General features: G+C 35.0%; 1 protein-coding gene across 2 annotated transcripts in view; it reads right to left on the reverse strand.

Moving 5' to 3' along the window:
- Positions 1-1,701: 1,701 nt before the first annotated feature.
- The window catches only part of LOC144449973 (sortilin-like), a 28,332-nt gene continuing 6,470 nt past the window's right edge, over positions 1,702-23,563 (reverse strand). The window contains exons 6-20 of one of the 2 annotated variants that reach the window (XM_078140639.1): positions 23,403-23,532; positions 21,489-21,539; positions 21,082-21,152; positions 19,536-19,622; positions 15,084-15,144; positions 13,269-13,342; positions 11,011-11,190; positions 10,646-10,751; positions 10,051-10,219; positions 9,050-9,228; positions 8,213-8,393; positions 7,708-7,824; positions 5,259-5,409; positions 4,600-4,703; positions 1,702-3,826 (exon numbers count right to left, since the gene is read on the reverse strand). In XM_078140639.1, coding sequence (XP_077996765.1) covers positions 3,694-3,826; positions 4,600-4,703; positions 5,259-5,409; positions 7,708-7,824; positions 8,213-8,393; positions 9,050-9,228; positions 10,051-10,219; positions 10,646-10,751; positions 11,011-11,190; positions 13,269-13,342; positions 15,084-15,144; positions 19,536-19,622; positions 21,082-21,152; positions 21,489-21,539; positions 23,403-23,532 — 1,794 coding nt within the window. In that variant the 3' untranslated portion in view covers positions 1,702-3,693. Of the gene's footprint in view, positions 3,827-4,599; positions 4,704-5,258; positions 5,410-7,707; positions 7,825-8,212; positions 8,394-9,043; positions 9,229-10,050; positions 10,220-10,645; positions 10,752-11,010; positions 11,191-13,268; positions 13,343-15,083; positions 15,145-19,535; positions 19,623-21,081; positions 21,153-21,488; positions 21,540-23,402; positions 23,533-23,563 lie in introns of both variants that reach the window. The other variant, XM_078140572.1, reaches the window with a different exon arrangement.

The raw sequence follows: 23,563 nt of genomic DNA on the forward strand, positions 1-23,563 counted from the left end.
ACATATAGGAAAACATACACTCACTAATTTTTGATATTGCGAAATATTCATTGTTGTTGATACTGATTTGTGATTACTCTATTGTTGATGTTTGTCAGTATTTATTTATTAATGTGTTTATTTGTTTTCGTTTGTTTTCATAGACAAAAATTTGAGCCCGAGTTCCCTGTGACCAGTGTGGCAAGTCATTCTATTACCCCCCCCCCACACACACACACCCTGCTTGCCCCAACCCCCATATTGTATGTTTTACAGTAACTTTGACATTGTGTATGGTCTATAAACACTGCTAGGACATTGCTTCTATTTGTGGCAGCATGTGACAACATAATGTACTAATTTGATGGTAGGATTGGAAGCGTAGTACAATTCAATTTGACCATGAGAGCTGCTTTATTAAGAATATAACATTTAATATTTAAATATCTACATTGCTGTTTCTTTCATGCAAAAATGTCAATTCATGCTTGAATTTAGAATCATTTATTTTGTCAAAAATATTTTGATGTATTTTCTGTTACACAAGAAATAATTTCAGGGAGTTATATGCATCATCGTGAACCACACCCTCTTTTATGGCACCGTCCAACCCACCCATATTGTATGTTATTTCTGTTATTTTGCAGTGTCATAGATGAAGTAACAAGAATGGTTTGCAAGAATGGTTGTACGGCAATGGTCACAGAATAAGATCTGTGAAATCTTTGAAACAGCATCACTTGTTTACTGTTGATGTTTTAGTTGTAACCTGTTTACAGCATTAAATAACCTGCTGATATGTTACTCTGATAGCTCTCACATTCCTCATATGGCCTGTTTACAGCACTAAATAACCTGCTGATGTTACTCTGATAGTTCTCACATTCCCCATAAAGCCTGTTTACAGCACTGAATAACCTGCTGTTACTCTGATAGCTCTCACATTCCCCATAAAGCCTGTTTACAGCACTGAATAACCTGTTACTCTGATAGTTCTCACATTCCTCATATAGCCTGTTTACAGTGTTGCGTTATGATGATAGCTTTTGTGAGGAATACAAGAGCTACTAGAGTGATAAGGAGCACTAGAGCAATCAGAGGAACACATCAGTGCTGTCCACTAGTATGTCAGTTGTAGTACAGTCATACATATTCATGAATATATATTTTATTGTAGAAATAATTACATTCAAAACACCACAAATGTGATGAGTGCAGCTGGTCTGGGATAATGAAATTACAATTTATTGACATCAAATTTTTAAAGAGTCTGGCACTCAAGGTGTTGGTATGTATTCCTAGGGGCATCAGATTTGTTTGGAATCACATACAGAATGGAACATCCATCCAATCAATTGCAATAAGCCGACTCCGGTGGAACAATTAGTAATCTTTTCATCAAGTGACAAATGGTGGTGTGAAACACTTTGTTGTGGTCACAATGAATACATATTGTTATTTGCTAGCTGGTATAGTTTTTTTTTTTTTTAAAGAGATGTAATTCAATGTGGGTTTGGGGACAGAATGTAGTCCATTCCAAAGCATTTCTGTATGAAAAATATCCGGTTTTCAGACAAAAAAACATGAATTTTTGAAAGTCTGACGTAAAATTGAGTAATGCTAAAACCATTATCCATATCACGTCTAAATCATACGTCTACTGTTAAGTATGCACTTGACAAGCTTGTGACCTGTTTCTTACCATCCTTTTTTTCACATGAATCTTATTTGTTTGTATTGGGGTAACTGAATAAAGTCACACAGGACAAGACTAAATACTAAGTATGTAGAAATTACTTTAATTCCTCAATTCCCTCGGACTGAATCAGAAAGTATACAACATCAAATCCTAATTTATATTAAATAAAACAGTAAATTACCTGATTAATTAAACCTCCTTATTTACACCTAACTATGATAAAACAATAAATAAAAAAAAAATAACAGAAGTACAGAAATGAACCCAAGGAGTTTTCTATCAACTACAAATTAACACCTAACTTCTCTTGAAAATTATAATAAAGAAAAAGGCACAGTAAAAAATAGTTTTTTTTCTTGTTAATCTATTGCCAGCCTTCCCGTTTGTAAAAAAAGACGAAGAACATGCTGCAAAGTCACAAACCAATGGAAGATCTGTCATGAAAAATTGTAAATAGTCTGAAAATACACAGTTTGTATCCACATCGTACAAAATATACAGAAAAGTAGCTGTATGACAGATAAGAAACCTCCACTGTTCATTATTTGTAGCTGCAACTATTTCATAAAACATGGAAGACAGTGGATTACTCTACAATGAACTCGATCTTAGGACTTTAAAGACTTTTATCTTAACGAGTTCCCCAATATAATATCAAAAAGACATTTTTATATCTCATTCACACATGATATGAAATAATAACAAAACCTTTGACATGTGACAATACTAAACTGTGCAAATAGTGATACTCTGACTCCATACACAGTTTCACTGTACCTCATAAAGACAACAAAATTAACTTGTTTGAAATTGCATACCCAGAGAAAAAAAACAAAATATGACATAAGAAAAAATACCAAATTGTATTTCATTTCATGCAATGAATTTACCACTGTCTTTATAAATGTAAAACCACAAAGTTGATTTGTCATTCAATATCAATAATTATGTTATGAACACAGTCGTTTGAGAAATAATATCACTATAACCATATTTTCAATTAACACAATTGCTTTGATGATTCCTTTTTTTTGGTGGGGGGGGGGGGGAGTGGCGCAGGGGTGTGATCAAGGTTTCTGTGTTATCTCACGACCACGTCTTTTATTGGCAAATGAATTCAACTTTTTATCTTTTTCATCATGTACTCTGAAAATGAATCTGTCAACTAAAACATTATTGTTATTAAAACTTAATACTTTCATGAACATGTTATATGCACAAAAATACAGACAATTTGTCGGAATATTTTGGAGTTTGGGGGTGAAACATATCTCTGTATGTATCTATTCCTTTGGCTTCATTGTAAACTATTGCTCTATTGACACCTACTTCTATATTTTTGTAATTTTGCATCAGTGTAAACATTTCTTTGCTTTGTGGAATGAGCTATGGAAAAACAGGATGAAAAAAAATGAACGGCTGGAAACTAATTTTCCAATTTACAACTTACATGTGAAACATGTTTAAACATTTAAATACCACAACAGAATAAATATGACTACCCCTTGTACAGGGAGTCTTTGGTAACACACCTGGATACATACAGCTAACTCTAGACCTGGTTATCACTGATATACCAATTCGTTGTGTAAAATACCAAAATAAAATAAATACACTGGTGTCAAGTACTGGTTCGAATCATCAATACACTGAAAGAGAATCAACACAGCTGCAGAAATAGTATAGTATACATTGACCATCAAAATACATGGCTTAAAGAAAGGTTTAGTCTGTACAGATGCACTGCAAGCTAATCTGTCATTCAGTCTAATTTAACTTATCATTTAGATACAGCACTTCTTCAGTGTATGTTAAATACCATCAGAACTTGACACTGCACAGAATGGGGCTGAACAGTAAGTAGAGCAACAGAGAATGTACAATAGTTGGGGTGAATAAAAACCACTAATATTATTGCTTTGTACTTCATTGAGATGAATCTGTAGTGTGTGCTAAATACTCCTGGCATATCTACTTTGTACTTCATTGACTCCGAGATGTAAATTATGGTGAGTTTACTCCAACATGTCTTCATCTGAGTCGTCGTGGTAGGATTGGACTGTGGGACCTGAACCATTGTCAAGTTGTTCAATCTCGGTGTTAAGTTCGTCAATTTGATTGAGTTGGGAGTACCTGTACACCACTCTCCTGTATAACACAATAAATAGTGTGGTATTAGTAAAGGACAGTATCATACATAAGTCATGTGATGTAGAAGTGGTGGAAGTGACTTTTGGTAACTCACTGATATTAACTCGAGCAGCTAGGATGAAATCAGCCTGGCCTGTTTCCCTTTAAAGGTTACTATTATACTAATAATCAATGAATCTTACTGATATATCATTTTACTTTACAATACATCACCAAAAAGGGAGAAGTACAACATACCTCGGTAAAAACTTACTCCATTATTAAACTGTTTTTGAAAATGAATCCCAATTTGTCAGTAGCATCAGGGTGTACTAACATGCGGCATCGCCAAATGCCTCACTCAAGACACATAGAACAAGTTTGAAAGATACAACTGGGTTATTGATGCCACAATCTAATTTAGGTTAGATCTCTGAACACTAAAATATTTTGAGATGGTAATTATGATACTGTATATCAGCAAGGCGAAACTGTCATGATTTACGGTTGGTTGTCATACAATTAATATGAAATACTTAATACAAAATACTGATGACATCCAAGTCATTCAGATTAAAGCTACATGGTTGTCTCAAACTTTATCTCTGCTAACCGACAATGGAGTTACATCAGAAGGAACTCGGTTTTTGTTTGACTAGTTTCATCATTTGGAATATAAACTTTGAATCCTGTATTAAGAGGTAGTCATTTTTATGATTCCTAGCTTTGATTTGCATTCATATCTTATATCTCACATAACAGACTACATGCATGTTAGATTGTCTACTTACGCTTTTCTGAAAAATTTATACTTTCTGATGACAAAAAATGCTACTCCTCCAATTAAAAGAAGCAAAATAACAACAACAGCTATCGCTGCATGTCCACCACTCTTCTGTAGATGAAAAACAAAAGTAACTTTAATAAATAATTTATTTGTCTTCAAAATTCTGCAAGTTTGGACACTGAACGAATAGTTTTAGTTTTGATGAATTGCACACATCAACTGTGAATTTGAATACTTGCAGTTACTAGTGTTGGCTTCTACAGGTGTATCGACTGTAAAGCTACTTGCCACAAACCAAATGACCCTATCATGATCTCATCCTTCAGTACCTAACTGTTGAACATGACATTTCTACATACTTTACAGTGACATGTATGTATAGTATTGTGATCTAGCTTGCACAGAGACTGCAAGATACATCATATTGCTCGGCCACCCTTATCAGTCAGCTCTTTCCAGTGAGTGCTGACTGATACAACTGCATGATACGTCAACTGCAACAAACCAGCTTGTATAGTGAACATACGATTCTTTCCAGTGTTTTCGGCTACACTTTCATGAGTGTAGTGAGTGAGAGTATTGCAACACAGAACACTGCAAGCACTCGTGAAATACCCCAAGTATGCCACACATACACTCATGAGGTTCTGTCATACAACTTACATGTTTAACATCATTTGACAGTACTGTGTCTTTGTAAGAGCCTACACTGCCAGGATCTGTCCCTGTTTGTTGACATTTTTTATTTTCATCTTGAAGTTTTCTGCTTGGTTTGAATCCTCCTTCACATCCATCACCAGGAATAAGTCTATATCTACAATTAGGATTGAAACAACTGTCAACACCATGAAATGATCAGCTGCCCACACTACGGAAGTGTTGGCCTAGGTATATAGCTGAGGTGTGCATGGGTGTAAGCTTGTGCAGTAATGATGCAATTCTTGCTACCTGCAGTAGGAAGTGTTGGCCTAGGTATACCTGAGGCATGGGTGTAAACTTGCGTAGTAATGATGCAATTCTTGCTACCTGCAGTAGGAAGTGTTGGCCGAGGTATACCTGAGGTGTGCATGGGTGTAATCTTGTGTAGTAATGATGCAATTCTTGCTACCTGCAGTAGGAAGTGTTGGCCTAGGTATACCTGATGTGTGCATGGGTGTAAGCTTGTGCAGTAATGATGCAATTCTTGGTACCTGCAGTAGGAAGTGTTGGCCTAGGTATACCTGAGGTGTGCATGGGTGTAAGCTTGTGTAGTAATGATGCAATTCTTGGTACCTGCAATAGGAAGTGTTGGCCTAGGTATACCTGAGGTGTGCATGGGTGTAAGCTTGTGTAGTAATGATGCAATTCTTGGTACCTGCAATAGGAAGTGTTGGCCTAGGTATACCTGAGGTGTGCATGGGTGTAAGCTTGTGTAGTAATGATGCAATTCTTGGTACCTGCAATAGGAAGTGTTGGCCTAGGTATACCTGAGGTGTGCATGGGTGTAAGCTTGTTTAGTAATGATGCAATTCTTGGTACCTGCAATAGGAAGTGTTGGCCTAGGTATACCTGAGGTGTGCATGGGTGTAAGCTTGTGTAGTAATGATGCAATTCTTGGTACCTGCAATAGGAAGTGTTGGCCTAGGTATACCTGAGGTGTGCATGAAAGTAATCTTGTGTAGTAATGATGCAATTCTTGCTACCTGCAGTAGGAAGTGTTGGCCGAGGTATATACCTGAGGTGTGCATGGAAGTAATCTTGTGTAGTAATGATGCAATTCTTGCTACCTGCAGTAGGAAGTGTTGGCCGAGGTATATACCTGAGGTGTGCATGGAAGTAATCTTGTGTAGTAATGATGCAATTCTTGCTACCTGCAGTAGGAAGTGTTGGCCGAGGTATACCTGAGGTGTGCATGGGTGTAAACTTGTGTAGTAATGATGCAATTCTCGGTACCTGCAATAGGAAGTGTTGGCCTAGGTATACCTGAGGTGTGCATGGGTGCAAGCCAGTGCAGTAATGATGCAATTCTTGGTACCTGCAATAGGAAGTGTTGGCCTAGGTATACCTGAGGTGTGCATGGGTGTAAGCTTGTGTAGTAATGATGCAATTCTTGGTACCTGCAATTAATTCTGCCACCTAGGTATGTCATAAAAAATAATGAATATTTGATTTTTGGTGCCAGAGGGGGTACCACTGGCCAGGTCTGGTAGGGGGGGGGGGGGGTGTGGCCAATGCTGTCAACCCCAGACCCCATTTAAGACCAATTTTGACTCAAAACCAATACCCCATTTTAGACTGTTCAACTTTTTAGAAGACCCCATTTTGACCAATGTTGAACGTATGGGTGAACAATGAATGCAGTGTTGCACATGCGTACTTAATGTAACAATGCATTATGGGGCGATATCTAAGACCAAGCATTTCAGGGGGTGTGCATGCTATCTCCTAGTCACCGATATGAAAATGTCAACCAGTGAATTAGCAAGGGAAAATTCCTGGGGAAAATTCCCGGAAATTTCAAACTAGTCGAGAATTTATTAAGGAGTTCCTTCCAGGACCCCATTTTCGACCAAACAAAATAAAAAATTGTGAAAAGTGGACCCCATTTTAGACTCACTGGCGCTAAAAAGACAGTGCCTATTTTAGACCAAAGGGCGAAAAAACGTACCTCAAAGGGTGGCACATATACGTATACCCAATAGGCAGGAGTACACCCCCCCACCCCCCGGCAATAAGTGTTATATAATTGTGAATGCCCATTTACTTGACTACCCATAACTATCGTTATCTTGGCAAAGGACATCTGGCATTTGGCTGTTGCTATGAGCATGGTTTGTGTTGCCAGGAATAGTTGTGCTCATTAGTTTACCTACCTATTCCTGTTGTTACCACTGTAATACACACTATCAATTCTGCTGTTTCTATGGGTGTGTTCTTATTTGTTAGGTATATTATGAATTCATTTTTGAATGTCCAAATAATGCAGCATGATATTAGATACCAAGATATCACTGTTTAAGTAGTATATAAAAACTCTACCCAGCACACTTAGTAATACCTGATCTTTTACATCATATCAATACATTTTGTGTGAATAGTTTGAGTTTATACTTGGGATTCCAGAAAAACTTACCCTGTTGTAATAATGTCCTCTTCTTCTCCATGAACACAAACTTCCAGAGGTTTACCTTTAAATTTGGGATTCTCTTTACATTCTTCACTGTTGGTTTGTCTGAAATAGCCATAGTCACTGTAAAAAAAACAACCACAGATTTAACACTTACTCAAGGATCCAGTGTACTGATTCAAGTTTATTATACTTTGAGCAAGTGAAATTGTAATACATGTACTTGTATACATTTATATATCTTCCAATATGTAATGCTGTACATCTGACGGGAAGGAACCAAGAACACAGAGACCATATGGAAAACAACGGAAAACATAACTACCTAAACTAGACACTCACACATCAAAAAAAATAATAATCAAAAATCAAAAAATAAATAAATAAATAAATAAATAAATAAAACTAATATTCTACCTACCCCACCTATTCTAAAATTGAGCAAAATCAGAACCACACAATTGTTTTTTAGGCCTAATACTTAAATCACACTCTTTGTTTTGATACATACCACTCATAATCATCTTCTGTGCACTGGCATTTAGTTGTAACTTGTCTAATTTTATAATCATAGCCATTTCGACACATTGAAGTCTTTTTTAGACGTCTGAAAACCTCTTTTTTACCAAGTAAACATCCATTGTGTTCATTGTATTCATGTGCCATCCACTCATTGTAATCAGAGTCATCACCTATGGGAGGAAAATCATCACAAGAAAATGAATGTGAGTCATTATATTATCATGTTATTCATGGTAGTATCTGCAGAATAAATAATCTCTTTTCTTCATTGGTGTACTTAAAGACCCATGATTTAATCCCAGGTTCTCACATTAGTGTTATCTAAGTGGAACCAGAAGGATTACACTGGATTATTCGTTTGTTTAAGTCTAATGTTTTCTCAAAACTCTGCCAGATAATGATTTTTTACATCTAAATTTTAATCCTTATCAGCACTGTCATTAAATACAAGCTTTGTATATATTCCAGACTGCAAACAAGAAATTGAGAATACAGCGCCCTCGCTCAGATTGGGGTATCATCACCTCATAGTACTTTTTCTTAAGAGCTTTTATCTCTTTGTATTCTGTAGAAGTGTACTGTATTGTTCAGACATTGACGAAAGCAGCAGCACTCTATGATTAACCGAGTAACCTATACCATGTATACCCCCACGGTACACACAGACAGGAAGTAGAGTGCCACCATGGCAAATTTTGGAAAGCCCTATTGAGAAGTTGACCAAAGTCAATCACAGTAACTTTCCATTGTCTGTCTTCAACAACAAAACCCAAACATTGTAACTCTGCAGGATTGTAATAAACCAAGATATAAAACTTACACTGACTCAAGAGAACTTGACCAAAGTCAATCACAGTAACTGTCCATTCTCTGTCTTGAACACCAAAACCCCATAGTGTAACTCTGAGAGATTTAGATTCAGGCTCTGTCAATAACCCAGTAAACTGGACTGGCTCATCGGCAAATTTATAGCTGTACCAACATTGTCCTTCATCGTAGGAAAATCTACCACAAAAAATTAATACATACTAGCTTATATTTATAATCAAGAACTGTAATTTTTCTAGAATCAGAATTTGAAATAAAACATAATATAAATAAATAAAACAACATGTAATCTGAAGTTGGTTCCTAACGAGGGTGTGAACACTGTACATGTATGAACAAGATGGGTTGGGTGTAGTGGGGACTGAGGGAGGGCCTCATATCATAGTGGATATCGACATTATTTATAGAATTTTTGGAACTCCTCATTTCTGGATCTGTAAACTCAGGAAACAACAAAGTACATCCTCTCTTAACTAAAACACAATGACTAAGGTATGGTTTACTGACACATCAGGAGATTAAAAAAAAGCAATGAAATTTCAACCAATCTATTGTAATTCCTTTCAGCAAACTGGACAATTCATATGAAGACATGCTAGTTGCTGTATAAACTCATAATTCTTGGTACCTGAAATAGAATATTACTGCCAAGGTGCATCATAAAAATAAGGATTATTCACTATCTTGGTCGACACTATAAATGCCACTCTACACGCTTCACGTTTACTATTCACGAGCATGTCTATTTTGACCATCTAGCATGAGGTCAAATGTTATAGCAGGTACTGAGAATAGTGTACACAGTCTGCTACTCCAGTTTTATCAGTTCTCTGGAAAATAACTCTACCAATTAACGTGTTTATGATTCAAAAAATTAAGATACTCATATTATTGATGACTCAAATAGTGCTACACCCCATGAATATGGAATATGGAATAACAAGACACAAGAATATGTGACTGTATGAATTAGTCTTATGCATCAAAAACATCGCTTACTTAATAGTATCTGCTACACTAGTGCTGGCAGGTACAGCAACAATTAATCCACCATGGTCAGTGATTGCATAGTGATGGGGACCATCTAATGCTTTAGTCCAGGTATAACCACCATCATCAGTGACATACACATCTGGTGGGGTGGTTTGCAATGCATCTGCTACATGACCTGGTATAGAAATGATCAAAATTTAATGAGTCAATCACCAGACAACTTGTGAGTGCCAACAATGGTTTTGGGGAGATCCAGATTTTAATAGTAATTCAAAAATCCAAGCGCGTTGTAAAATGCGCCTAAATCCTAGAAAGTGTCTACTATGTTTGGAAATGTTTTTTCCAATCACGCTTAAGACTAATCTATTATATCTATTATAGGTTGGATTTCTGATCCAATCTTCATTTTGTTTTAGGTAATATAAAAAGTTAACTGACAGGTTGTCTGTATACTTGTCATACACAACGCCCAAAATCAAAATTTGTTGTCCAGTCAAAGAAGAAAGACCACTCAATTGTCGTCTCTAGAGGGCGCCATTGCCAAATATTGTGCATCGGTGGAGATGAGTGTCACATTGTATCTAATTCTTATAGAACTCACCATGAGCAATGATGATTCCAACAGCATTTGGCACACTAAGGGGTCCCATTGGCACGTTAATACCTTTTGTCTGACTGTATACATTATGAATATTTAATTTACAGTCCTGCAAATTAAACACAGAAACTTATTAATACAAGTCATACGTATCAGATGAAACAATAAATACACCATGAATCAGTATCAAACTGACAACAGGATACATTCAGATAGAAAGTAGCTTCTCATTTGATGTGGTCAACATGTGAGTCTTTAGGTGTCAATCTGGCTATTCTGTAGTCTGCTCTCAGTTTTATATCCCATAATTTATCACCCCTATACAAACTATCATTGTCACATCATAGAAATCAGTTTGAAAATCTTACTTTTTCTGTTTCTTTACAAGTCATACCAGCTGGTTTAGGAATAGATTGCCAAACTCCACCACGATCAAACGTTATCATGGATCTAATACTGTTATCTTCTGCTATTTGACTAGCCAGGTAGACTCCTCTCAGTGAATTCACTTTGTAAAAATCTGTCACAGACATGTCTCCATTAGGATACTACAATGCAATTCATAAATAAGGGAAAAAAAAGTTTCTATCAAATCAAAAAATTTGACATAAGCAGCACAAGTCATTGTCTGTAAAAGATGCCATATCGGCACATCCTTTAGTGTCACCCAAAAGATTACTAGACTGTTGAGGGTGGAACAGTAAGATGTATCCAGGGTTCGTACACTTAAAGCAAAACAAAATTCCAGGACTTTCCAGGGGTTTTTCGTCAGTTTTCCAGGGGTATTCATATTGATTTTGACCATTTTCCAGGGGTGTTGACACTATAGTATATTTTTGAATGACATCTAATTGTCTGATGTGGACGAGAAAAATCAACAACAGTTCCCATATGTCACAAAACATTTTAAAGACAATCGACACTATGCAAGATATTGGTTTAAAAACCACGTTTACACGCTAAGATTAACGGAGAAACCTCTGTCCTACCCCCTAGCTAAGTAGCCGTTTCGTCAAGCTGGTGCATTGATCGTGTAAGATTGAGTCGCAGCATTCGTCAGTCTAATTCAGACATATCCAGAAAAATAAATCAAAAAGTAAAGTTTGTCCTCATTATTGTTTGGTTTGATGTTACTAGATTTATAAGTCACCTAAAATAATTTTTTTCTTCAAAATTTAGAATAAAAACGTCATTTACGTAACGAAATTTCGAGCTATGAATAATTGAATACATTCATCGCTTGCGTCTCGATGTTTATGTACCGATGCCACGAGTTGCGGAACATCGCGATTTCAACTCAACTTGACCATTGACGAATGTTACTGTACCGACAACATAAAACAGTAGTTTATTCTTTTAGAACATGTAACACAAATACCCATTTATCGACGAAATAAAAGTCACAACCGTACTTCCACAACCCGGAAATTCAACTGCACTTCTCTAGGCCCTAGCCCTAGCTTGTAGTATCAGTCGACTCGTGCGCCGAACTTGTAACAATTTCTAATCGAGGTTGATGATGCTTTGATACTCGCTACAGTGTTACGATAATCTTGTTAACAGACCTACTGTACATGTTACCCCGGCCGGGACTGTTACAATATCATGTCCCTGAAATGACGACTGGGAGATGTACGGAGTAGCAATATATGCAAGATCGAAAGGAACACTGCGGCGCCCATTCAACTAATACGCACGGTTTGTGGGGCAAAGTGTCTCGTGGAACGATCGCTTGACTGTCTGGGTTCAATCGGCGTGAATTTTGATTCATCACCCAGCGTGGCGAAAGACTTTGAAAATATTTTCGCGATTTCACATTTACGAGATTCAAAATCATATGAATGGGTGGCTCGAGCACGGACATGACGATCGTCAATATTAATCGATCGATTGAACATGATCATTTTCCAGGGTTTTCCAGGGGTAGGGCGCATTTTTCCAGGGTTTTCCAGGGTTTTCCAGGGAGGGTTTGAAATTCCAGGGTTTTCCAGGGTTTTCCAGGACCGTGCGAACCCTGTGTATCTTACAATCTATAAAAGGTACAACAATTCATATCTGAAATATTTATTGACTGAGGCAATAAATACAAGGATTTGTTGGCCAAGTACGGTAATAAATTTATAAACAAATGCTTTACAATCACCAAACAACTTCCACAAGTTAAATATATGACATTTCTCAATTTTCATACAAGATGTCAAAAATTTAAGTAATCCTTGTCAACACAAGATTTAAATTCAGATGGTGTTATAAATAAAAACATGTCCCATTAAAATGAAACTCTACAACAGGCCTGGGTATAAGTGTGTGTGTGTGTGTGTGTGTGTGTATGTGTGTGTGTGTGTGTGTGTGTGTGTGTGTGTGTGTGTGTGCATGCGTGTGTACATGTGAACATGCATGTGTGTGTCTAAAGGTAGACATATTTCAATGAAAGATACATTCACAGAGCGAGTTTATTGGTACATTGATTGAATGAGTTCATTATCTAATTAGACTGAGAATGTGAGATCCCTTTACTCTCTACACATCTACACAGTTTTACATGACCAACTAGTTACTACTGAGTTGGACCAACTTGTCATTAACTCAGCTACAAACAGAACACTTGATCATTTCGGTCACTTACCAGATGTCTTTCTAAAGACTCAGAGAAAATAATCCCATCAGCATCAGAAGTATATATGGTACCATGTCCTGTATCTGTTAATGAAAATATATATATTTATAATATACCTAGTGATAATGCTGTGCCATGATTCGCTAGCATCAGTCACGTGATAGGAAAATAGAATGACTATTTCCCTAGGGAAATAGTTCCATCAACTTTTACATGGTCATGTGACAACTGCGCGTTCACAGCAGGTCAAAATGGCAGCTTCTGACGATGTCGTCTGCCACCGCGAGTTCACAGCATGAGGTATATTATAAAACACATATTGCCTGGCCTATATTCGGGCTATAGCACCCGTTCATTACCCCCTTGTGACTGTGAGTTACCAAAATCACATGCTATTTCCCTCGGCCTTTGGCCTCGGGAAATAGCATGTGATTCTGGTAACTCACCTTGGGTGTAATAAATGGGTGCTATAGCCCTCATGGCCAGGCAATATGCGTTCAATATATCCAGGCACTCTCAGTAAGAATGTGGGGGTGGGGGGGGTGGGGGTGGGGGGGTGGGGGGGGGGGTTATTTGCACTTGTGCTTGCAGTGTTTCTGCTGCACTTTCACTCGCTACGCTCTTTCCACAGAGAGCACTACAAGCACTTGTGCACATATGCCACACTTGCACTCATGCATCATGGGGTTCTGTCATATTGATGTATACGTTTCCATAACTCTATGTATTAGTACATCTTAAATAAAGGATGTCAAGCCTAAATGGTTAAATCTGGATTTCACTCAACATTGTGCAAGAAAGCACATTAACAATTTAGACTAAAGCCTTCACAGAAGAACGAAGGAAATACAGGAGTGTGAACAAAACAGAGAAATCTTCAAGTAATAGATCAGACTATGCTGTATATAGACCACATGTTATCAATTTATCTTTACCAAACTAAGGATCCGTCTTCCCTTGATTCTTGTCTTTGAGTCAAGACACTATTCAAAATATTCAATGAATGAAATATAACAGATGAGTCAGACACACGACACCCTCCATACTAGTATTACATGTATTGTATACTAAAGATATCAACAGTCTATACTATTAAATATCGTCATGACGATACAATATTTGATTCAGATCATAAACATATGACATTACTCAAATATGTAGTTCAGAGGTATATTATTTCAATGAAAAATAAATCATTTTTTATTTAAATTGATTGACTAAAAATACACATTAGTGAAAACTATTTCTATGAAATGTTCAATTTCGGTGGGATGTAATTGCACTGAAAATAATTCTGTATTTTTGAGGTTTTATTTACAGTGATTGACAAAAAATACACTGTTCTTACAAGACGTGTTTCAATTCAGTGGGGGAAAAAATAGCACTGGAAATACATGCCAGGCAGTAACGAATGATCCAATTTGTAGACAGTTATTGCATTAATACATTCCAAACTGACATTTTAAGGTGATTAAAATTAGCAAACACTTGCTGTTCTCAGTGTTAGGGTCAAACTCGTTTGCTATGAATTCTGGAATACTGTAAATTAAAACTACTTTGCACTGGTGGTATGTGGTATTTGTCATATTGCTGTCCTGTGGTGAAGGTTCTAATATACTGAACGGATATACATTTATACAAAACTGTCAATCAGTTTTATTTTACTTCAATATATTTGATATGTTTAGTGTTACTAATCTCTCTATATAGCCTACGGGCTGTTTAGGTTCCAGCTAGTGTGTGCTATTCTTAGATTATTTCATCTACAAACAGTTGTTGTTTTGAAATAAAACAAAATAAACTGGTACAAATCTTTAAACTTACCATCTGGATTATCAACATGCATAAATATCATGCCTTCTGTCATGTCCAAGATGGAATAAAACTGTGTGAAGAGGAAAAATACATTGTATCAGTTCTAAACACCATAAATAATATTAAATTATCTTAGACAAATGTTGAATTGAGCAGAGTAGTTGTTATATTTGTTGTGAAGTTATAACTGCCCACAGACATTTACAAGCAGAACTTATTGCAACAGGGAAATAAATAAATGAATTGGATTAATAACACTTGGGGGGGGGGGGGGGGGGGGGGGGGGTTGTTATCTAAGATTTTTTTATATTGACCTCAGTATTAACCTCAAACGTGGTACTACTAAACCAAAATCAATCACAGGTCACCTTGTCATGCTGCTGACTATGTATACATAGTACATGTGTACATATCAAAACCTATTCAGTATTTCATGTTTTAGCTAGGTGATAATATTGTAATTAGTATGTGAAACATATCAAAACCTATTCAGTATTTCATGTTTTAGCTAGGTGATAATATTGTAATTAGTATGTGAAACATATCAAAACCTATTCAGTATTTCATGTTTTAGATAGGTGATAATATTGTAATTAGTATGTGAAACATACCAAAACCTCTTTATGAGTACTAGTATTTCATGTTTTACAGGTAGCTAGGTGCTAATATTCTAATTAGTATGTATATGAAACATATCAAAGCTAGTCAGTATTTCATATTTTACAGGTAGATAGGTCCTAATAATGCAATCAGTATGTACGTGAAACATATCAACATCTATTTCACAGTGCATTTTACAATCATTGCAATCATTACGTGTGTATACATGTAGTTCAGGTATGAAATAAATTACATTATAATCACTCAATTTTAGTCAACATATAAAACAAGTGTAAGCCATTTTTATCATGTTTGATTAAGTCTTTTTTACTGGTATGACTTTAACATTTTATGAGGTAATATTCTACAGGTTATTTATGGAAATGTTTATGTTCAATAAAAGACATGATGAGTTTATAATGAATTGGTTTCATGACATTACTGGTGTAAATGGGGTATAGAGTCATCATATCATTAGTCTGGTTGCTATACACTATCATTACCATTTATACCTCCACTCACACATTGACATCCAGGCTATGATATCATATATCACTGTATCTCTATATACATAATACACATACACATATCAGAATACAATCCCAGACATCAGACAGTGGATGAAGGGGACCTGTTACAAACAAGGAAAGTAAACAAATCAAGTGGATTAATAATTCTTGGCACAGCATAGTGAAGTACAGAGAAACAAATATTACATTCCATCATTTGATAAGAACAGTTCTATGGCCTCTTTACATAATAGCTAACGTTTACAAACAAATTTTCAGTTTATGCACATTCAAAGAGGCCATAAAACTGTTCTCATCAAACTATGGAATGTAATACAAGTTTCTGCTGTTCCACCATGCTGTACTTAGTGTTATTAATCCAATTCATTTGTTTACTTTCCCTATTTCAATAGTACAGGTTCCAGTTTTCCCCCAGTCTGGGACTGTAATAGCAACAAATGAGAATTACATGTAATGATGTTTTTGTTTACCTTTCATTTCATAATAAAATTATGAATTGTCTATTTAAATATTACTTTTTTTTTTCTTTTTTTTTTTTTTTTTTTACAATTTTGTGGCGAGTTTTTGTGCACCAAAGCTCACACATATTGATATCTTGTGGCACACAAACAAATTGTTTTTCCCTATCCAATCACCTCCTATGTAATTGATCCACACAAAAATTCAGGTTTTATCTTGTTGACTGACAAAAATAATTGTCTGTCATTAGTACACTTTTTTATCATCCATTTTACTTGAAAAAAACACTACCATACATAAATTATACAGCTTGAACAGTTGATACTGGTACCTAGCTGTTCATCTCCTAGTTGTAACTATACTTGAATTTATAATCACAGCCAACAAAAAGACAAAAAAATACCTATTGTCATCGCCTAATTTACAACAAAGCATATATGGCTACTGCTATAAATAACAGTTACTCATAAATTAACTTAATTGAAACATAGTCATGCCTTGCTAGATGGTCACACCACCTGTTACACTGTATGTCAATACACCACACACTACGAACAACATACCAATATGTTATACACTGCTGACATCAAAATGGATAACATTTTATAATACACAGTTATCATCATGTGGAAATAATATATATAACATATTAAACCAACATAGATTCTCTGCTGTGGTAGTTTATAGAACGTTTTTTTTTATTGCAGGAGGAATACCAATAAAATATTAACATGTTTGAACTTTTACGCTGCTAACATATATTAAATCTAAATATTTTTGCTACTAGAAAATTTTGCAATTTTACAGTCTTCAGTTAGTTCTCAAAGATTAATTTGTGCTAATTACCAGACTTGTTTTCATGTACAAGAAAGCATTTTAGTCACTACATAATTTTGCATTTTTGCTTTCCTGCAAAATAACGAGGAATAAATCTTCAGTGAAAATTCCCAAGTTTACAGTAAATGTGGAATTATTTTATGAAACATATTTGTCGTGATGTAGAAAAGAATATAAAATATTAATCCAGCAAAGATTGTCCTGTGATAAATTTTTAGAACTGTATTCGTTATTGCGAGAGAAATACCGTGAAAAAAAACATAAACACGTCGTAACTTGTACACTGCTAAAATAAACTTATGAGGGTGCATTTTATAAATTACATTTATCATGATGTTAAAATAATGCAATATATAATATAATCGGAACTGTCTTTTTTATCGCCAAAGAAATAATATCTATTTGACCCAGTTGTTTGGTGGTGTCATTCATAGAATACATAGTAAATTTTCTTCTAAAATAACAATTATAATATATTTGGTCTGTAATAATACTTTTTCATTTATACTCAGCTCACATATTTTCTTCTATAGAGATAAGATGATTCTGATTCTATTCATATTGCACATCTATACCAGCCTTCCTGTCTATGCATTCACACAGCAGAATGACATTGCTTGCAAGAATTAATATAGATGTAAACAATAACAGTACAAAATAAGCCAATATAAGACAATGTTCCATCCATGTTAACAGCCCCCTGAGGTCAACCAAAGGTCACCATACATGTATTGCTCATCGTCACACAATGTCTGCTATGTTCTGAATGGGCAACAGGTTTATACAATGACAACGAGTTTATTTTAGGAGATTCTATGCAGTGTAATATACACTAATTTCAAAGCTCTTTACGTGTTAATACAAGTTACACTGATTCAGTCACACTTGACCATTACTTGATGGCACACACACTTAAGGTAGACATTGGCAAAACATGACTGTAGTACAGAAAAATTATCACACAATCTGACAAACAATTTATAAATAAATAAAAGATATTTTCCACTACACCATTTTTTTTTGGCGAAATTAATTGTACTAGTTTCAATATTTCATAATTCTTTTGATAAATTAACTTAGTCTTTTACAAATGAAGGTATAACAATGAGACTCCATCAGTTCTTCTATATTCAAATCTTCAATTCTTAAACTGTTTGCTGATTGGCTTGTATGATAGGTCATGCAGGGGTCACAACAATGATGACACATCACTAAACACATCCACCAGTCATAAGCTTTACATTTGCCTGGTAGTTTACATGTATCTGTGCATGCTTTTGTTTACTAATGAAACAGGAGAAATTATTGAAGTGTGGGTGATATACCTACATGTGTAAATACTTTATATATATATATATAAAATTAAATTTTAAAACTGCTGACTACTTCCTGAAAGTTCAGCTATGACAATGTGTTATGTCTTCAATAAAAGACATAGGAAAGTGTAAGTTGTATTGTGCCAATTATCACAAAACCTCGAGTTCTTCTTGAAGTTAACAAAATAGTAACTGATACTAACACCTATGTAATGATCAAAATTTCAATAGACCCAAAAATAGTTACTGAAATATTGACATGGTCTGTTGAATACTGTAATACAACACTTCCACTGCTGTATGTAGTGAGAGTCAATTAACATAGTGGTCATCAACAGATGTGTGCCAAATTCATGCCAACTCATTAGTACGCTATTTTACAATAAACATTAATGGGGGGGGGGGGGACACTATACAGTTCAGCATATTATATTTGATTACTGTGAATATTCAATAAATTCAAGCTCATCATCCTCCCAATAAACATATCTACAAAGCACACAACTACAGACATATGTATGTACACATACATGCATGTACGCACACATGCATACACACATGCACACACATACACACACACACACACACACACACACACACACATGTGCATACACATTCACACATACACATGTATTTATGGAACCAAATGAACCAATTCCTTGGCACCATTGTACTAAGTCTTGGTCTATATCAAATAAATTAATTGAATGACTACTTACTCTATCTGTTGAAATAGATGGCAATTGGGCCTCATTCCATGTAATACCACCGTCAAGAGATGTATGCATTAAACGCTCATGGGTATCCTGAAACAGTCAACATGTCAATCAAGCATATGATAAGTTTGCTTTGGTAATAGTTTCATTCTTTACACATATACAGTGAGTACAAATACAACCCATAAAGTTTTACCCAGTTTGTTTACAAATCACTCCCTGTATGTACAATAACAAACTTTTGAACATTTTTTGAGTTTTTTTTGTAATATTTTGGGCCATATTGTTTCACATTGTTTTTTCAACATCTTGTAAAGTTGTATTAATTGAAAATCTACATTACTATCCATTTCTTATCGATATTTTTTAATTTTTTGCAACATTTTGAGTTATAAACAATGTACTTGGGCCATGTCGTTTCACACTTTTTTCAAGGAGAAAGATCTTTTAAAATTGTTGTATTGATTGAAAATCTAAATTAATAGGTATATGGCTACTTCGATAAATCAATAAGTAGAGAAGTAATAAACAATAAACAATCTAATCAGCACATTGTTGTATGGCAGTGTCATGGCATGGCAGTGCTATCTTTTCAGAACTGTCAAAAAATCTTATTAACATTGTTATATTTTATCATCTGGCTCCAAAAAAAAATCTAACATTGCTACCCCAGGTATATTTTATCATCTGGCTCAAAAAAAAATCTAACATTGCTACCCCTGGTACATTTTATCATCTGGCTCAAAAAAAAAATGTAACATTGCTACCCCAGGTACATTTTATCATCTGGCTCAAAAAATCTAACATTGCTACCCCTGGTACATTTTATCATCTGGCTCAAAAAAAAATCTAACATTGCTACCCCTGGTACAATTTATCATCTGGCTCAAAAAAAATCTAACATTGCTACTCCAGGTACATTTTATCATCTGGCTCAAAAAAATCTAACATTGATTATAAATCTTACTGACATTTCTCCATTTTATGAAACTGATAATCCAGCTTTCGATTTACTATTAAAGATGGATGCCAACGTAAATCTATTGTTATTCAATGTGGTAGATTACACAAGTGGGTGATAGTGGTTCCTCTGTTGTGCAATTCTAATCACCTTGTGATCAAGATAGTGTAAATATTGGAAGTCCAAAAAACAATACTACAAGTTCATGGAACTCTAAATAAACTAGTTTTCAGAGACTGTAATTAACCAATGTCCATTCAATAGCTTATTGCTGTTGTATCAACATGTTGCGACAATAGTTTTAGTTTGTGTCTTAGTAAACCAAAGGCTCAATTACCAGAGTAATATCAATTTGCTTGACATACATCTCTGTTGATAAGATTTTTGTGGCGCCAGATGATAAAATGTAGCAATGTTTATAGTAAGATTTTAATTTTGTGAGCAATGTTAGTCAGATTTTGTCCACCCATGATGATGTTTTGTTACAGATTTCATGAGATTTTAATTGTATTTGATTTAGATTTGTTTACTGGTTATGATTCTAACACTTTGGTGGGAAAAAGTCACACTGAAAAACATTCTAACTACCTTGTTGATTTCTTTGGATGCAAATAGAAAGTTTCCTTCCACTCCAAATGTGAGAACATCCTCAGCAATGACTAAACAGAATGGAAAAAAAAGAGATATTTAATGCTTGCATACAACACAAAATACATCTCAAGATTTTCACATAAAAGCATCATAACACAAATATGAACAGATAAAAAAAACCACATTTGATCAAATGGGCCATTGTTCAATGTTTTTATTGGAATTTCAAGTATTGAGCTTGTCTAAATTTTCATCACAATTATGATTTATACCTGTTTGAGAGGCCAACACCACGTTGGCATGCAGACTACTGTTTTATATGTTGTGAAGGAATATTCAGCTAAAATTTCATGTAAATATTCACAAATATGTCATATAATACATGGAACATGTATGCTACTTACCTTTAATATCACTGCCTAGATTAGTCGCCTTATTTAAAAGGAGTGTGTCTCCTGTCAAAAATACAAAACACCATCATGTTAACAAGTGTACAAGTCAATACAAAGTGTATTTTAAAGCATTTTGATAATAAAAGTCATTATTATTATCATTATTATAATTCTAACTATTAAAGAAGGCTTCATAGAAGACTAACTCCCCCACTGATTTGTTGTATGAGAAAGTTACTGTGCAAATTTGAATGGTGCCTCTAGATACAAAACGTCACAATTTGATGACCACTTTGACGTTTGACCTTGAAAATGGGGGTCAATGTCAAAGGTCAAGGTATAAAAGGAAAGCTTATTTGCTTATATTGGTCTGGACATTTAAATGGAGACTTATGTAGTCAACATGAGTTAATGTAGAAAGAAAAATGGTCATTTCACCTTCAAAATGTTTGTCAAGGTCAAAGGTCGAGGTCTCATTAGGAAGTTTACCATATATAATCATGTTGAGATAGATACTTGGTATTCATTTGTACCAAACTTTTAGAGCAAACTGGCAAAAGTGATTTTTTTTATCAATAATATGGCCACAATTTGCTATATATGTCTGGCGTCAATGCATTTGCTGCACTAAATTTTATTTTAAACAAGCCAAGAATTTTTGAGATATTGATGATACAGACAGACAACAAACAGACAGACAGACAGATGGATGGATGGACAGACAGCCAACATCTCTTCAACTCCTCCTTTAGGAGCTAAAAATTCAACAAAAATCTTCAAATTTCAAAAATTCTAAACATAGAACATAATAATGCATGTATAAATCTGCTGTAATTATTCTGCAATCAGTTTGGAAAGCAGGATCCAAAATCACTTCTTTTTCAAGGCTAATCTTTTCACACAATAATGACTTCAAGGGAACACATGCATACAAAACTGTACATTCTGAATACCAGAATATCAAAAAAGTCATAAACCTCTAATATGTTAATGTCATCTATTTGTGTGTATTTGACACTAAAAGTATATGCATAAATATATATACATAATGTAGCCAGTAAAAATAACAAAACTGATGCAATCACTCTCCTTGTTTTTATGTTCTATCTCACCTGTACTGACAATGTCATTTCTTTTGTTTACTGAGAATACACCAATACAATATGATTACACCAATATGATTCATTTTTTATCGATGCTCATAAATTCTCCACCACATGGTTGTTGACAATTTGGTAAATCCAGTCATATGCATCAACAAAAAGTGAAGTGGTTGTCATGAATGCTTTATTTTGAGTGTGGGGAGTACCTATTGTGTTATTCCTAGTCTATACAGTAATATACCCTTACATATACAAAATTCAAGTCAGACTCTGCAAGTGTTATTATCAGCTCGTTGTCTGTGATGGCTTATTAACAATTCCTGTACTGTCAAGGATATGCAGAGTATGAAATATTCATTATGTTATGGAGTATTGTTGAAGGTTTAATATTGTACATCAAATGACACTATCCTGTAACTTGTACCAAACCTATCAAGTCCAGATAGTGCAAGATTTCATTAAGTTCATAAGAGTTTTGACATAAAATTAAAAGACATTTTTACAAAATTTAATCTTTAACATGCAAATGCCACTGTCTGTCTGTCTGCCTGTCTGTCTGTCTGTCTGTCTGCCTGCCTGCCTGCGTGTATGTATGCATGTCTATCTGTCTGTTTGTCTATCTGTGTGTGCATGCGTGTCACTGTGTGTGCGTGCGTGCATGCGTGCGTGTGTGCATGCATGCATGTGTGTATGCACATATATGGTAGTTGATAGTACAATGTAATTACTTATTAATTTTTCAGGTTTTACAAAACAAAAAAATGACCATCACATAATTCAAACATTACATGTATGTAACAATGCAGATACCATATTTACTCACCATCAGTGAGTTTTTGTGTAAAATAAACGGTTTGTTCATCTTCAGCTGCAGTTCCCCATCTAAATTCGTTAACATTGTTTTTAAGTTTTATCCATGATTTGCCAAACTCTCTGGACAGCCAAAGTGCCTCCTGTAAAAAATTATGAAATCATAATTTTACA

This window comes from Glandiceps talaboti, chromosome 1, assembly GCF_964340395.1.
Source record: "Glandiceps talaboti chromosome 1, keGlaTala1.1, whole genome shotgun sequence".
NCBI classification, from domain to species: Eukaryota; Metazoa; Hemichordata; class Enteropneusta; family Spengelidae; genus Glandiceps; species Glandiceps talaboti.